Below are 16,984 nucleotides of genomic sequence, written 5' to 3'. Positions count from 1 at the left end.
ACGTAAACTTGTGTGTGAATGAGAACTTAGTTTAGTACTCACATGCTGTGACAGCCACTTCCTGTACGTGTGCTTCCGATGTGTGCGCTTAGAAAACCGTATATCAGAAGTTTAATTGTAAAAAGGGGCATAATATGTCTCCTTTAACATATACATAATATTATATATTTATAAATATAATATATATGAAAAACATGTTAAAAACCCCAAAATTATTTTTTAAGAAATTTATATTTTTATTTAGCAAGCATGTATTAAATTGATCAAAGGTTACATAAAGACTTAATTAGAAAATATACTAAAATAGAAAAGTTATTTCAAAATTAATTTTCATTTTATATTATAAGTTGCAATAAAATTTCCCAATATTAATGTTTTATTGTATTTTTGATTAAATAAAAGCAGCCGTGGTGAGCATAAGAGACTTCTTTCAAAAACATAAAAAAATCTTACCAACCCCAAACTTTTGAACGGTAGTGTGTATTCCAATTAATTACAAATGTCATAATATGAATATTAGTCTAAGGTAGTGACATTCATAACTAACTGAATGTACATGAAATAATATTATAGCTACTGCTATTATTGAAAATAATTGCAAAAGTGTTAGCCATTCATCTACTGGAGTTCCAAATATATTTTTATAGAGGGTGTAAAGAACCCTTTATAGGACATTATTTCATATTTGTTTGACTAAAACTTGCCATCTATGATATGACATAACTCTGCACAGCGTCTTCTATATGTTAACCATGGAATAAAAGAAGGCCCCTTTGATAAATAGGTGCTAGTCTTGTTAGGACAGCTCTTAAGCCGGGAAGTGTATTTGAAAATAACTTTAGTATATTGTGGGTAGTTAAAATGTGTAAGATATATTAAGTAGACAACAAAAGCTTACATATGGATAGTGTCAACATGTGAATGCACAGCATACATACACATGCTATGACCTGTAGACCAGCACATGAGCAAAAAGATGTAAAGAAAAGGTCTCCTGCATGTCCTGTCTAAGAGTAAAATACTTGTATTTTATTTTACTTATAAGAGATTTGTGTGATTTATATATGTGATTATTTAATGTGATACCCAACTTGATGACAGCGAGTTGGGTATCAGATTTGTTTAAAACAGATTCTTATTTTCTTTTTTTAAGATTTGTTTTTGGCATTTTTACCTTTATTTAGATAGGACAGTGTAACAACAGGAAGCGAAGTGGGAGAGAGAGAGGGGCGGGATTGGGAAAGGTCCACGAGCCGGGATTCAAACTCGGGACACCAGCAGTGCAATGGCGGTTGCACATCTGTTTCACAGATTGCTGTTCTCTAATGGAAACAAAATGCATTTTAATTTTTCTTTTTTTACTTAATATATATACTATTGTATTAACATCCAATGACCATTTTAGGATTTTTATTGCCTTTCTTGAATTTGTTCCTTGTTAATGTTTAACATTATATAAGAAGCATAAATATTAGCCTAGGAGACAATATAAGTTGGATAAGCCATAATTTGTACTTTAATATGTACTTATTTGTAGATAGATTTTTATGTATGACTTGTACCTTCAGTATTGTTAAAGATGGAGGATTGAGGATTCATTTCTAACATGTAATATTAGAACATAGTGTCCATTGTTATCAATGGTTCCCTGTCATGAAAAGCTAACTAAAGATTACATTTTTTATTATTAGAAGTGAAGACATGTTTGAAGTAGAGCTTTTGTTGGCTTCAATAATGTCATTGTGTTGTGGCCCCAAGCACCGCCAACTCTGCACAATACAGGGACACAAAGTTTGTAGAAGAACTTCACTGACCTCTAAAGGATGTGGTGCCTTAATATCCACTTGCACTAACTTCCAATCTGTTGTCGCATACACATCAGGCCTCCATATCTCATCATAGTGGCCCAGCTGGTCCTTAGTGAAGACTGAGAAGAAATTCCCAATGGCTTGGTCCCTTTGATAGTAAAAGGACAAGCACCCTGCCATTGAAGTGATAGTCATTGGCGACACCAACTTGGCCACCTCCTGGAACCTTTTAGCATAAACTGAGTCCACATACATGTAGTGACCTAGTTCAGAGTGGAAAAATAAAACAAAGAATGGATTCACAAATCACATTCCTCAGGGTGAGAGAGTAAGCAAGTTCCAAACCAGGAGAATTGTGGGTTGTGAAAAGCTATGGTCACGTTGGTATGATTCATTCCAGTTCTTGACCTATTGTGCAGTATGAAGCTATTCTGTCAGTCTGTGTTACCTCTCTCATTGTTCATGGTGTGGTCATCTGGAAGGTTTGACTGAGGGTCCCGGGCCAAACTCCCACCCACATACCAGTTCACATTGGGATTCCACTGATTACTGTAGCCACACAAGTGGTGCTCCTCAAAGTTGCACTCTAAAACAGACATTAAACATTATTATTATTTAAAGGGGTCATATGATGCGATTAAAATTTTTCCTTTCTCTTTGGAGTGTTACAAGCTCTTGGTGCATAAAGAAGATCTGTAAAGTTGCAAAGACTAAAGTCTCGCATAGAGGAGAAACAATAATGTACAGTATGTGGAAAATAATGTGTTTTTTTAACCTTTAACCGCATAAACACATTTCATTACACCAAATACACAAAATTATGTTCTTTTTAGCAACATCATATGACCCCTTTAAGACTTTTCATTGTTGTTTTGGGGAGGAAAGTATAATTGCATTAGCACAGTGGTTCTCAATGAGTTAAAAACGGAGGCATTGCAAGGTGCATCTATTGTGGACCACAGACATGAGACCCAATGAGGATTATGTGAAGTTTCTTTTTTTTTCAGGTGTGCCAGATTTTGAGCGAACAAACAATTTAATTATATTTAAATTAAAATTAATTATAACACAAATCAATCAAATAGCTTCAGAAGACTTGGAAAGCACAAAGCAGCACATAAATGATATGGACTGTTGTTATTGTACTTTTAGAATTAAAGGTGGAGTAAGCGATTTTTCAAAAACACTTTAGAAAACTGATTCGGGCCAAATAGCAAAACAAACTTGTAGCCAATCAGCAGTAAGGGGTGTGTCTACTCATGATGTGGAGGAGAGAGCGTTCAGTGCACAGAATGGGCATTAGCTGAGTCGAGCGACGAGAGAAAGATAGAGATGGCGGATAAAAAACTAAAGAGGAAAGTGTCTGCGGAACAAAAGAAGGCTTAAGGCAATAAGGCAAGAAGTAGGACCGTGTAAATATCGGATCTCAAGGAGCGGAAGGACTGCGATCGGATGCCGAGGTTGCTTTGTTTCTTCTCGATAGGTGAGTAACACCGTGTCTGCGCCGCAACAACTGAAGTCTGTCTAGTACACTGGACGCGACAAAGCGACCATTGAAAATCATTTGAAATTTGTGTCAATACGTCATGAATAGAACGCAGCAGCAGTTTTCTGAACGCTAGACAGCATCTCTGATTATGAGTTCTATAGTATTTTGTCTCGCCGCACCACTCGCATCCGGTGTAGACACAGTGTAACATTGGTTTTGCTTTGTTTCACAGAACTAATCGTTGCCTGGGTTGCGTACATATGTGTGGGGCGGAGCTATCAAAATAGGGGCGAGACCCTTTTGGGGTAGGGGTGTGTTTGTTTTGGTGATTTCAAATGTCAACATTGGCTACCAGAAATCACTTACCCCACCTTTAAAATGTCAAATGGGTTTGGAACAACATGAGGGTGAGGAAAAGTCAGGGTTTTTATTATGGCAAACTATTCTTTTTATATTGCTCCTACAAGGCAGTATCACTTTTTTATTTATTAACCTACTTACATTAATTCCAATCATTTTGCATTATATAGAATATATTGACAAAGATTTCATTTGATTCGATTTTAACAGATTAAGTGAAATGAATATGTAATAATGCACATATTTCGCAAAATGTTCATCTCTAGAGTTACTTTTGTTCTAACTAATTAACGTGTTTATGGACATTAAATGCCTTTCCTGCGGTAAGTTTAACCTCAAGTGACATTGTTTACAAGCTTTTGTATTCATGTTTTATTTTGCGGTTGAAACACTGATTGAGCGTTTACATCCAACTTGATACATTTCATTAAGTTTTACTGTTTCTTTCATCATACCCTCTGATGTTCATTCATGTTTATTTTGTACTGTAAAAAAATGTTATAGCGATCTGTCACGCCACATTAAGGAGCTTCAAAACAACATTTATCATTTTAATTTAGTGAAAGCTGAGACTTTGTTTCTTATCAGAAGTTACAAAGAACAAAGCTTATTGCAATTATTGGATGGGAGGCACACAACAAATATTTTTTCCTTATTAAAGAATCAAGGATGCTGTGGTCAACAATATGTGTACCCCAAGTATAATAAGAGGACTTACCTATACAGTATCCAGGGATGATGTGTATTTCAAAAAGAGCAATGCTATTTCCCATTCCTCTTCTGGGTTTAGCGTCAAATAATAGCTGAAAATCAAGAGGTGATAAACAAAGAGAAGTGAAACTATTTGGGCTGTAACATCTATTCAGCTGACAAAAACACTTATTATCTAAAGCCTAGAAATCTAACTCATCTTCACTCTCTTTCAGTGACTCATTAAATCAAACACAGTTTTAGTTTTAAACAGTCTAAATTTAGAGTAAATATAATATCAGACTAGAAAGTCAAAACTAGTGTAATGAATTTACTTTTTTCCAATCATAATTCATACAGTAACAACTGTTATTAAACAAAGTCCATCTCTATTCCTTTGTTTACAAAGACAAAGTATTACACTGTCTCTTTCCAAATGTAATTCCCAGAAACTGAGCATTACTACTAGCATAGTAAAACAGCACAAGTGCTTGTCTGATCAAGAGAGAGGCGTATCCACTGTAGTATTATTAACAAAGGGCTCTTTTCTTCTCTCAGCTCCACTCAAACCCTCTTAAGCTAACAGTCTACTATGAAGAGTCTTGACTACATTATATCACATACACAACCCCCTTGTTTCCCCACTTTTCATTTAAACACAGGAGTGACTGTGCCATGTCAGGCAGATACCTGGTAAGCCCCAGACATATTGCGGATGTCCACACTGGCAATGAGCCAACTGTCTGAGGGTTTGTCCGCCGTCCATAAAGTGTAGTCAAAGTTCTCACCCTCGGGTCGTAAGTGCAGTTGAAGAGAGCCTGAGCCTGAGATCTGATAGACCAACCGCACACAGCTCCAGTCTCTGAGCTCAAGCTCTGGGCTGACTAGGACATACTTCTCTTTCTCACCAAAAGATGAGGACTCCGCTATGATGAAGCGGCCTGAAAGAATCAGAAGAGACATAATGGTGAGAATATTTGCGCAGAAACACAAGTGCATTACATCATAAGTCTAAGAGAACAAAAATTTAAAAGAAGCTTATTATTACTGATTGTTTAAACATTCAGTTGTGTAATTTTTATTGGAGGCTATAACAATGCATCTGGAATTTCCGAAGCCAAACCTGTCAAGTGACAAAGGGTCCCACAGGGTCATCAGTAATGTACAGAAACGTAAAAGACAAAGTAAACGAAATAAATGGTAGACTGTTTCACCATTTTAAACTGTGTGCCTAAAAACGGTTGTGAATTGTATCAGGCTCTCCAAAATAAAGTGCAAGCAATTACAGCAAACAAAGACTCATGGGAGACTCAAGTGTTAATTTAACAGTCCATTTAATCTTCTGACTTCAACAGACCGACTGTTTAGAGCACAGAAATAGGTTACGTTCACATTTAAACAGTTTATTAAAGAAGAAATATCAGCTGTCAGATGTAAAGTAATCATATATGTTGTGAACGTATCCAGTTTCCTCTTGTTTAATATGCATCAAACCTTGACATGATGTAAGAGTGTGTTTGCTGCCGTTAGCTTCAGTGATCTCTGATAGCTCCAGATGTTCACATGATGATTCATTCCAGGTGCCAGATGAAAAAAAAAACAAGTCTTTTTTCTCTTTTCTTTATGACCTCTTATAAAAACACACTTATTTTCTGCACTTTGGTTTGGCCCTCTTTTGAGATCTCATATATTTAGTCCATGAGCGAATACCAATCATTAATATCCCACTTCTCCGGCCATAACATCAGCTTCTGAGGTAGGTGAAGTCATGTCTTTGGTAAGGTCCCCATTTTGTGGAATGATTCACAATAAACCACAAAGCAGAGTGTTAACAACCCACAGTCATTGTATTAGCATAGTCACAAGGTCAACATACAGCTGAACATTTAAAACTAACATAGGACAACATACTTCACAACCACAATATATCTAATGGGACGAAGAGCTGACATCAATGACCTACATGACTAATTATACACTGTAAAAAGGTTCCAGGAAATGTTTCTGTAACTAGTTGCAGAGACTTTTAAAGTTTAAAAATTCATTAACATTAGGGTCTCAACTGTGCAAAACTTATTTTCCAGGTAAACAGATGCTTGTTTTCTCCCTGACAATTCTTATTTATGGACACAAACACCAAAACATGTCTTCTTTGATGACGTGTGTACCATCGTGAAGGCAGGATAAAAAATCCCTCCTCTCCAGAAACCTGTCACCCACACACTGTAAAAAAAATTCCGTTAAATTTACGGTAAAAAAAACCAGCAGCTGAGGTTGCCGGAATTTTACCATAAAAAATACGGTAGCAATGTTTTAGGAAAACGTTTTGTAAACTTAAATTTACAGTTAAATACCGTAATTTCATTAACTGATATAATGTTAATATACCAACCTATTGAAGTACTGAAATCTGTTTTGTACTTTTGTAATACACTGATAACCACCAAATGCAGGTGGTGATGAGAAAGTCACATGATGAATCACAAGCAGCAGTTTTTAAATATTAACATATATAGAAGGTGCACAGTGTCATTCACACAAACACCAAACACCATCATGGTAACACACATGAAACTGAAATAATGCAATAAACATTCATTAACAACATTAGGTGTAACGCACAACCCTAATATACAAAACTGATAAGAAAAAACTAAGAAGAAACATAGTTATTTCAACAAAAAAACATCAAATTTGAAATGTAATGCAGGGAATTCTGGGAATGTCAATTTGCGGTTATTCACTGTAAATTATACGTTTTTTTTCACTTCCAAAAACGGTATACTACCGTAAAATTAATGTCCAATACATGTAATGTCCAATATAGTTTTTCACTGTATATAGTAGGGGAATTTACCGTTAACCATTTAACAGATTTTTACTGTAGCATTTTTACAGTCTTTTACCGTTAAATTCACGGTCATTTTTTACAGTGCATGACAAGCAATCAAGAAACTGTAAAACAACAGCCTGTCTTGCTATCCAACTGACCAACTAAAAATGTAATGCACATTTATGAGCTGAGTGTACAGAGTATGCGCAGTCATAAATTTCTGGTTGTACATGTACACACTACAGTGTAAAAAAGTTGTAAATAAATATTGGAAAATAAAGATTATTAGAGTATGTTTTACAAGAACACACTATTTCAGTCTTTCTCCTTCAAAATTTCATGTTTAATTCAATGTTTTATGTGCTTATGTTTTATCTTTGTAGATTGTAATTGTGTAATTGTGAAATTAACTAGCAATTAATAGAAATTGATTTCTGAGTAAAAATAGTTTCTACCAATTTGTTTTTCAGTCTGTGATGATGCATTGTACGTCACACATTTATGTATACTCTAGCGTATGCGTAATAAATGAAGAATACTTTGGGATTAGCAAAGCATTCTCATAAAAACCAAAGTTTGGTCACATTATAGAGGCTATTGGATAATATAAAAATATTACAGATCTGTAACAAGCCATACAGCAATAGCATTTTTAGTGGCAATAATAAGCAGAGGGGTAATTTAGCACAGAAATATGTCAAGGATAAAGTGCAGTTCTTGCTACATACTCACAACTCACTGCAGCAGCTGGAAGTAATCCATTTACTTCTGAGGCTTGAAGGGTTAAAATGTGGAGGTGAACTCTGTGAATGTCTGCTGTACATCTCCAAAGGCCTAAAATGATTTCTACAGCTGTCTGAAAATGGCTTCAGAAACAAGGTCACCAGCTCTCCTTTCTTTCTCATAATTTCCATCTCTTTATCTCAACTCCTTCTGGAAATGTTTTCTTACATAATTTTTGGCTGCATGTATATGTAATAGATAAATACAGTGAATACTCTAAATGGTTTTCTGAATTATCTTCAGTGTAGCAGAGAGTGGGCATTTGATAAACAGTAACATACATTTCTGGCAAATGTCTGAATCCATTCATTACACATTTAGCAAAGTGCTTCCATTTTCCTAAAACTAAGAAGTCTGTCTCTGCTGTGTTTCCACTACAAAGTCCGTGTTGTCCAGGAAACCAAACAGAGACACAAATGTGTTGCCCGTCTTGTTTTATTGACCTGTGGGGGGAAAACTCACTTCACAAGCAAAAGGTTGAGACAGTTGTCAACCAGACAACTGCCCGACGTATGTTCACTGGATTATACTTCCTTCATCATACTTTGGTTAACAGTCATTCAGAAGCATACTCTGTATTCCCCACAACAGCTGAACCCATCCAGTTGTTCACAAACCATCATAGTTTTTGGCAGAGAACAAAAACAAAAGTTAAGCAATGATAACAAAATTATTTTTAGAACAGAGCACAGACGGTTATGGAAAGTGTTCACTGTGCTGAATGCAATATTAAATTCAAAATACAAGAGATATACAAGAAAAAAAATGACCAGCATGACAGCTGTCAGCAGTTATAGAGAGCATGATCTGTGAAACATCTCTGTCCAGATTACATCCTACAGGTCAATTAATAATCTACTGTATGACAACCCTTAGCAGTTGTGTCTTGTCAGAATAAGACCAACAGAGATCGGATCGGAAGTCCTGTTATGTAGAGCAGACAATGAAGTGCAGATGTGCAACCATTAAGCCTTAAACACTGAAGAAAGTAGGGCAGCAATTTTTATATGTCCTTTATATAAATTGATGCATTTCAATACATTCACAGTGCCTTATAACACACCTGTTCAGTATAAAAGTTGTGTGCCATTCAGAATTGAATTGGGAATGTCTTAAATGTCTTTAAAGATGTAAGATTGATAAATGGTGGTTGCAGGTGCAATTAGTACGAACGTAGAAATGTTGATGGTTTTTATTTGTCACAGTAGTGTCAGTGTTATTCTGACAACCAAACACTTTTAGGGTAGAAAAAGAATAACTGGCAAATCAGTACTTCAAATAAATGTGCTTGAGCCCCTAAAAATTCAGAAAGTCATACCTTCCTGGTTGATGGTCCAGGCAGCATAAGCGGGATCAGACGTGTAGCCGCAGCTGTCCGACTCAAAACTGCAGGAGCCCCGCAAAAGCTGCGTCTGAGCCCGCACTAGAAGAGCGACTGCTGGGGATGAAATTACATCAGATAAACACTAAACTATAACGCCACAGCAAGACTTAAAGACGTTTAAAGTGCTCTATTAGCGGACATAACTGTGCAAAAAGTCCATTCAGCAACGAAGTCTACGTTGATGCAATTGGATGCAAAAATTAAATCTGCACAAATGCACAGAAGCATGCAAACGAATTAAACCAAATGCCCCATTAGGAAAAAGTGATGACCTACCCAGAAGGGTTGAGAAGTGAAGCAAACTCATGGCTGAAGTTGCAGGGATGCTGGAGTGGACGTGTGATGGTCCACTAACGCAGATTGCGTACGGCAGCTCTGCGACCGCTGCATTCACTCTCCATGCTTTGACTCTGGCAGAGCTGAACAGACAGTGGGAGGAGGGAGTGGTTGTTGGAGTTTCTATTTCAGAACAGGCAATGGAACTCCTTTAGGTAAGGAGTTTGCCGCTGTGTAAGCGTCTGCAGAAATGACATACTTCTTACTCATCGCTGACAGAGGACTTAATCACAGCTTTGATGGCGTTAAATCACTCTAATAGTCCGTTTAGTGTAGAGATCATTGATTAAATTATGTTAAACAACAGAGTGACTTCTGAATTGCATGTTTAATAACTGAATGCAATTGCTGGTTTACTTAGTAAATGTTAGTGATTTTAATTTAATGGAATAATATTTTAGTTAAGTTGTGTATATGTTTAAACAGTGTTTAATATATTTAAATAAAATGAAACTGTTTTAGAATATATCACAAACAAGTCAACATAATATACTCATATAGGCTAGGCCTATATATAGGGATCAGACGTGTAGCCGCAGCTGTCCGACTCAAAACTGCAGGAGCCCCGCAAAAGCTGCGTCTGAGCCCGCACTAGAAGAGCGACTGCTGGGGATGAAATTACATCAGATAAACACTAAACTATAACGCCACAGCAAGACTTAAAGACGTTTAAAGTGCTCTATTAGCGGACATAACTGTGCAAAAAGTCCATTCAGCAACGAAGTCTACGTTGATGCAATTGGATGCAAAAATTAAATCTGCACAAATGCACAGAAGCATGCAAACGAATTAAACCAAATGCCCCATTAGGAAAAAGTGATGACCTACCCAGAAGGGTTGAGAAGTGAAGCAAACTCATGGCTGAAGTTGCAGGGATGCTGGAGTGGACGTGTGATGGTCCACTAACGCAGATTGCGTACGGCAGCTCTGCGACCGCTGCATTCACTCTCCATGCTTTGACTCTGGCAGAGCTGAACAGACAGTGGGAGGAGGGAGTGGTTGTTGGAGTTTCTATTTCAGAACAGGCAATGGAACTCCTTTAGGTAAGGAGTTTGCCGCTGTGTAAGCGTCTGCAGAAATGACATACTTCTTACTCATCGCTGACAGAGGACTTAATCACAGCTTTGATGGCGTTAAATCACTCTAATAGTCCGTTTAGTGTAGAGATCATTGATTAAATTATGTTAAACAACAGAGTGACTTCTGAATTGCATGTTTAATAACTGAATGCAATTGCTGGTTTACTTAGTAAATGTTAGTGATTTTAATTTAATGGAATAATATTTTAGTTAAGTTGTGTATATGTTTAAACAGTGTTTAATATATTTAAATAAAATGAAACTGTTTTAGAATATATCACAAACAAGTCAACATAATATACTCATATAGGCTAGGCCTATATATATATACTTTTTTATACAAACAGTTGTATAATATACTCGCATAAGTCTGCTTAAAATGATCTGTCGGAACTTCTGTTACATCATAAGTTACATTACATTACATTAATTGCCATTAAAAAACCCATACTGGTCGACAAAAGACAAAACATATTTGTTCTTATAGCTTGAATATGTAGTCTTAAATATAACAGTACAGACAATATAACCATAAGAAACTAAGGTGTTTAAAAAATTAATAAATAAACATCTTAAACCAGCCTAAGTTGGTTTGCTGTTGCTGTTCTTAGCTGGCCTCTCTTTTTTTAAATACATAACACAAAGTTTGTCATGAAAACGTCAACCCTTTCAGGACAGTTCCTAATCTCATTTCTGGAGTGAGAATGTCATTTTCCTCCTCATTTTCCTTAAAGTAAATTAGCTTGAGAACATGGCACAAAAATAGACATTCACCTTTTATTTTAAAGTAAACTGTACAAAACCACTGGCAAGGTCAGGCAGTACCAGCACATGGTCCATGAAGTGGTCTAGTGGAGTTAAAAGCAACAAAGTCATTTTGTAAAAAAAAAAAAAAAAAAGGACACTGTACACAGAGGGAATGGGATTTGATGTTAGGAACACTCTTTTCTTAAATCTGCCTAATAAAAGTGGAACAGTTAACAGCAGAGGCCCCGCTGCAGGCCTTCAACAATCCTGTTGTTCACGAGGCTCTTGCTTTACAGTAATATCCTTGCAGGCACAGATCCACAGAGCAGCAAATCCACTGTGTATGCACAAGGATTGTGATAATTCCCCATAGGGGTCATAACTCACCTAGTGAAGTTCTGCTCTGAATGTTTCCAACTCCAAATGTCTCCAAAACAAAGAGAAAGAAAAAGAAAGAAAGAAAGAAAGAAAGAAAGAAAGAAAGAAAGAAAGAAAGAAAGAAAGAAAAAGAAAGAATTAGCTTAAATATTGTTGAAAATATTTTCTTATGATGATAACTCCAATATGAACACCTGTTTGACTGCTGGTGCTGGAGATGCAGCTTTGTGTTGTTCACTGACAGGACTGGATTTGATTTATTCCGCTATATGCAGGATGATTTAATGCATCTCAATGTAAACACATATGTCACTGCATTTTAGTAATATTTATTTATTGTGTCTTTTTTTGCAGAGTAGGATTCTGAACTAAAAATAAACCTAGGCCTATTAAACTAGTTTCTGTTGAAAAAACATGAAATAAGTACAATAATACTAAAATAACACTACATTTTATTCAGTATTTAGAGAATGTGAAGAGACTGATAGAACATGCAAGCGATGTTCCATATTTAGAATTGGTATTTATGAATTAATAGTTCAAACACTATAACTCAGTAATCATTACATTTGTAATAGATCACTGTACACACAGAGTACATTGTACACACACCACACAGAGGCAATGGAAAACTATTAGAAACTACTATCAGATTAAGGATAATATGTCATTCTCTCTTTCTTTTCTGTCTCTCTCTCTCTCTATCTACATGGTCGTTGCCACGCAGAGTTTGGACTGTGTTCTGTAAATTTCCCCTTATTCAGGAAGCCCTCGCTCAGCTCTCAGGCAGTCCTGTGTGAAGATCCTGGGATTTTAACTAACCATGTGTTTAGCTTGGAGGACTGCACTTTTCCACACACAGCCTGGAGAACAGGAATGACGGGATTGGTGGAGGATGAATTCCCCACTAACCATAAAATCCAGAAGATCCTGGTTCCAGCAAATAACCCTGAACAGGATATGAAGTGTTATTTAAATGCATCAAATAAATAAGCTGAATGTAGAAGCAAGCAAACATTTGCCTCACATTGTGTTAAAAGTCACAAATTAATTCTTCAATTGTATATATTACATTAAGCACATCACTGGTAGATCAACATCAGATTCTGACACATTAATAGCCTAGCAGATCTATTAGTAAGTCATCTGATTATAAAACAGATGCTTGCCTTCATGTTTACTCCACAGGCAGATCTTCACAGCAATAAAGAAAGGCATGTGGTCAGGGTAGTCTGTCCAATAGTGCACTACTGGACACTGCAATTAACTTCCATTCCACACATACTGCAAACAAACATCTATCAAGCCAGGTTTCTTTTTCAGTTTTCCTGATTTCAGATAGTGATATCTGCTTAGATGTTGCATATGGATACCAGGGCTGGAGTGGGACTCATTTTTAGCCCTGGAGTTTCATGCCTTAGACCGGCCCACTTATTTTTTTATTTTTTTTACTGGCCTTTTTAAGTGCCGCCTTTGCGCTTTCTATTATCCATTTTTCATCTATTATTTTTTTGCTCGCATATCTCCAACAACTGAGGGTTTTTTGTTGTTGTTGTGAGTCAAAAGATAATTACGTCATCATTAGGGTTGCCAATTAACTTCAGAAATGGAAAATAAGGGACAATTGTGATTCTTTATCTTTTATTCTTTAAGAAAATAGTGTTTATTCTTGTAGAAAATAAGTGTTTGTTCTTTAAGAAAATAAGGGACAGACTAAGGGACGCTCCAAATATTTGTACTGTAGGCAACCATAAGGTATGTCTGCCTGCAGTCACATAGTTCTCAGAAATAATCACAATTGTTTTGCTTAACCTATTTATGTACAATTATTCTAAAAAGAATTTTAATGTCATACAAAAAATGTCATCGGCCTGAGTAAATTGTACCAATATAGAATTGTGACTTCACAAGTGTAGTAATTTAGGAGGTGAAAATACTGTGAAATTACTAATGGCATGAAATTTGAAAGCGTAACAACTGAAGGTCTATGAAACGTCAGTCAATAAAGCATTTTAAACAATGGCATTTAAAGTTTTGAACTAAAAAAATCATTGCAACCATATAGCCTTTGAATGAATGGAAATGCATATTTTTCAATTAAAGAAAACTTAGAGAGTGTGGGCTGCTTCTGGTGCTTGGATTTGTAGCCTACTTCAATAATGAGGTCCAAAAATACGCTAGAAGTAAAAAAAAAAATTTCTCTCTCTCTCTCTATTTAACTGCATTACAGTGAAAGACGTCTTCCCTCAGGTAGATTGAATGTTGGGCTCATGATCAATAAGTTGTTTGCATTCGCCCAAACTGAATCAAAACGCGGACGGTGAAGGGAACTGCAGTCAGCGCAAGACCCGCTCGCTGTGAAGCGGGAGCCAGCAGAGGATTCCGCTTGGTCTTAAAGCATTCCTTAAACGGCTACTTCACAAATAAAACAATGATTTACGCAAAAAGAATGATTAATTATCAATTGAGAATTTGTTATTGATATGGTCTGGTGAAAATAATATGGGCTGCGAGAAAATTATAAATAAAAAGAGTGGGGCTGCTATGAGTGCAGGCAGTCTAGGGACAGTATCACTGATCTATATATAATATCTATTATAGATCAGTGGACAGCATCCATATTTCAACCCCAGTGGCATAACAACACCGCGGCCCTCGCGGCCAAAAAAACTGACCGGCCCACCGGGAATCCTCCCGGTGCTCCCGATAAGCCAATCCGGGCCTGATGGATACCATATAAGACATAAAAAAATACATAAAATCTCAATTAAGGGTGCATTTAGGTCAAAAGATGTAGCATACACCCATGTCTGCATGTTGGCTTACATAACCGCCTAATGGTCACCCTGTGGCTTCCTGTTTGATCGGCATGGAAAAGTTTTTTGCAGTTGGTAGCAGAGGCACAATTGCTGGAGACTTGATGCCTAGTCATTTCTCACTGCCAAAATATTAAACTGAGCTGAATTACTGGCTATTTGATGCAGCTGTTGAGCTTACAAACCATTGGCAACTTCCTTGTTCCAAAACCACCATAACACCATTAGACACATTCTTCCAATGCTGTCAAATTACACAAAGTTGTGAGAGGGATGTTGACAAATGCATATGTGCCTGCTTTCAATAGCTTGATTGTTGCTTGTTTATATCCTCTGGTCAGACAAGGTGATGAGGACCCAACACGAAGTTATTCACCAAATACATAAGCACATGGACATCAAATATTGACTTATATTGAAATTATCTTAGCTTGGTAGCTGATATGTAATCTGGATTACATAATTTTATTCCAAAAATGTAATACTTGTAATTAGATTATACTACCTTTTTAAATGCTCATCATCAGATTATTCTTTTACTGATTACATATTCAAACAATGGCAGTATGGAGATCAAAATTAGAGAACAACCTACAATTTCCGAATTTTCAAGGTCACTGCTTAGTCCGATTTGAAGTTATCCTAACAGGAGTAGAAGGGCAGTTTTTAATTACTTGAGATAGGCCTATTTGAAAAAATACTCTGATTAAAATCAAAGAAAACTTTATATAAATAATAAAGCAGTTCCCTTTCAAGGGAACTTCGAACTGCGTCCTCTAGGGGTCGCTATGAGGAACGCCTAGTCGTGACCCGTGTCTGAAGCATACATTCAAAAAACACCAACAACACATTGGCCGGCGACCATGACATCAATCACTACCGGTGCGACTATAGTATAAATAGGCGCCGGGAGAACACGTCATTCTCTTCTTCGTCTTTTTGTTTGAAGCGTGCATTCCGTGGTAATGAGAGACTGAATAATTTATTACTGAATAATAAAACACAGTGTGGTGAAATATCATTGTGCTAAAACATTTAGCTATTTTTTTCCCGGAATGTTCTTACAGTATGTAACCTTTAGAAAGATATCTATATCATAAAGATTTGCTACAAAGCTTGGATAAATTGTCTCTGTGAAGTTTAATGCTAACAATGCCCTTCATGTTTGACTGCAAAACACTTGAATATTCTGTTTTCTACTAGGTTTCGTGGAGGATTGGACGTGACACATGGACAGACAGGCTCTGAATCTGTGTACCACAATTTCCACAACAAGGAGATCATGTTCCACGTGTCAACTAAGCTGCCTTACACAGAGGGCGATACACAGCAGGTACTCACAATTAGGGATGCACCGATACCATTTTTTCAGAACCGATCCGATACCAAAAATATAGTATGGTAGCCGATACCGATACTGAGTATCGGATTGGTGCATCCCTACTATCAATGCTGTGGGTTCAATGAGAGGGTTACTCATAGCACATTTCCCTGCTTCTAGATCCTTTAATCAATACAACTGTGGTTCCCTTTCAAGGGAACTTCGAACTGCGTCCTCTAGGGGTCACTATGGGGAACGCCTAGTCGTGACCCGTGTCTGAAGCATACATTCAAAAAACACCAACAACACATTGGCCGGCGACAGCTCATGACATCACTACCGGTGCGACTATAGTATAAATAGGCGCCGGGAGAACACGTCATTCTCTTCTTCGTCTTTTTGTTTGAAGCGTGCATTCCGTGGTAAGAGCGATCTCTATTCCTATCATTATGGTGAGCACTAGCAAAGCATTTAGAGGATGTGTGCATCCGTGTCGTCGTTATTTGACACCTGATGACACACACGATCTATGCGTTGTTTGTTTGGGCGAAGAGCATGCACGCGATGTCCTCGAGGGGGCAATCTGCGTTCACTGCGAGCGTTTTCCAATGAAAAAGCTCTGCTCTCGTTTGTCTCTCTTTGAAGAAAGAGAGGGGCTTTCTTCTCGATGCTCCGGTTTCGCCTTCCGAACTTTTTGGTACCTCCGTTGAGACGGTGGTCGAGAAGTTCAGGGAGGCGAAGGCGCGCTCAGCGGCCTTCAAATCCTTCATTCCACGAAGGTCAAGGTCTGAGCCCGAACAACCCAGGGGTCCTAGCCACAGAAGGCTAATGTCGCGGCTCGTGCTCCTCCCCCGCCTGCGGGTAGGGGTAGGAGGAATCGCGGGTCAAAGGGAGGTAGGCAGGACCTAAGGGATGTGATCCAGACAAGGCGTCAGCGCTTTCGTCCGGATCAGAGTGATA

At 37.3% G+C, this 16,984-nt stretch overlaps 1 protein-coding gene across 1 annotated transcript in view; it reads right to left on the bottom strand.

The window, feature by feature from the left end:
* Positions 1–9,893, bottom strand: part of LOC107720203 (MAM domain-containing protein 2-like) — a 37,843-nt gene extending 27,950 nt beyond the window's left edge. Inside the window, exons 1-7 of the mRNA XM_016527841.1 lie at positions 9,883–9,893; positions 9,624–9,766; positions 9,282–9,401; positions 5,038–5,288; positions 4,376–4,460; positions 2,257–2,394; positions 1,815–2,071 (exon numbers count right to left, since the gene is read on the bottom strand). Coding sequence (XP_016383327.1) covers positions 1,815–2,071; positions 2,257–2,394; positions 4,376–4,460; positions 5,038–5,288; positions 9,282–9,401; positions 9,624–9,766; positions 9,883–9,893 — 1,005 coding nt within the window. The remainder of the gene's footprint in view (positions 1–1,814; positions 2,072–2,256; positions 2,395–4,375; positions 4,461–5,037; positions 5,289–9,281; positions 9,402–9,623; positions 9,767–9,882) is intronic.
* Positions 9,894–16,984: the final 7,091 nt, after the last annotated feature.

Source organism: Sinocyclocheilus rhinocerous, unplaced genomic scaffold (assembly GCF_001515625.1).
Source record: "Sinocyclocheilus rhinocerous isolate Xijiao unplaced genomic scaffold, SAMN03320098_v1.1 scaffold62, whole genome shotgun sequence".
In the NCBI taxonomy this organism is placed as follows: Eukaryota; Metazoa; Chordata; class Actinopteri; order Cypriniformes; family Cyprinidae; genus Sinocyclocheilus; species Sinocyclocheilus rhinocerous.
This window is presented reverse-complemented; position numbering and strand designations above follow the sequence as displayed.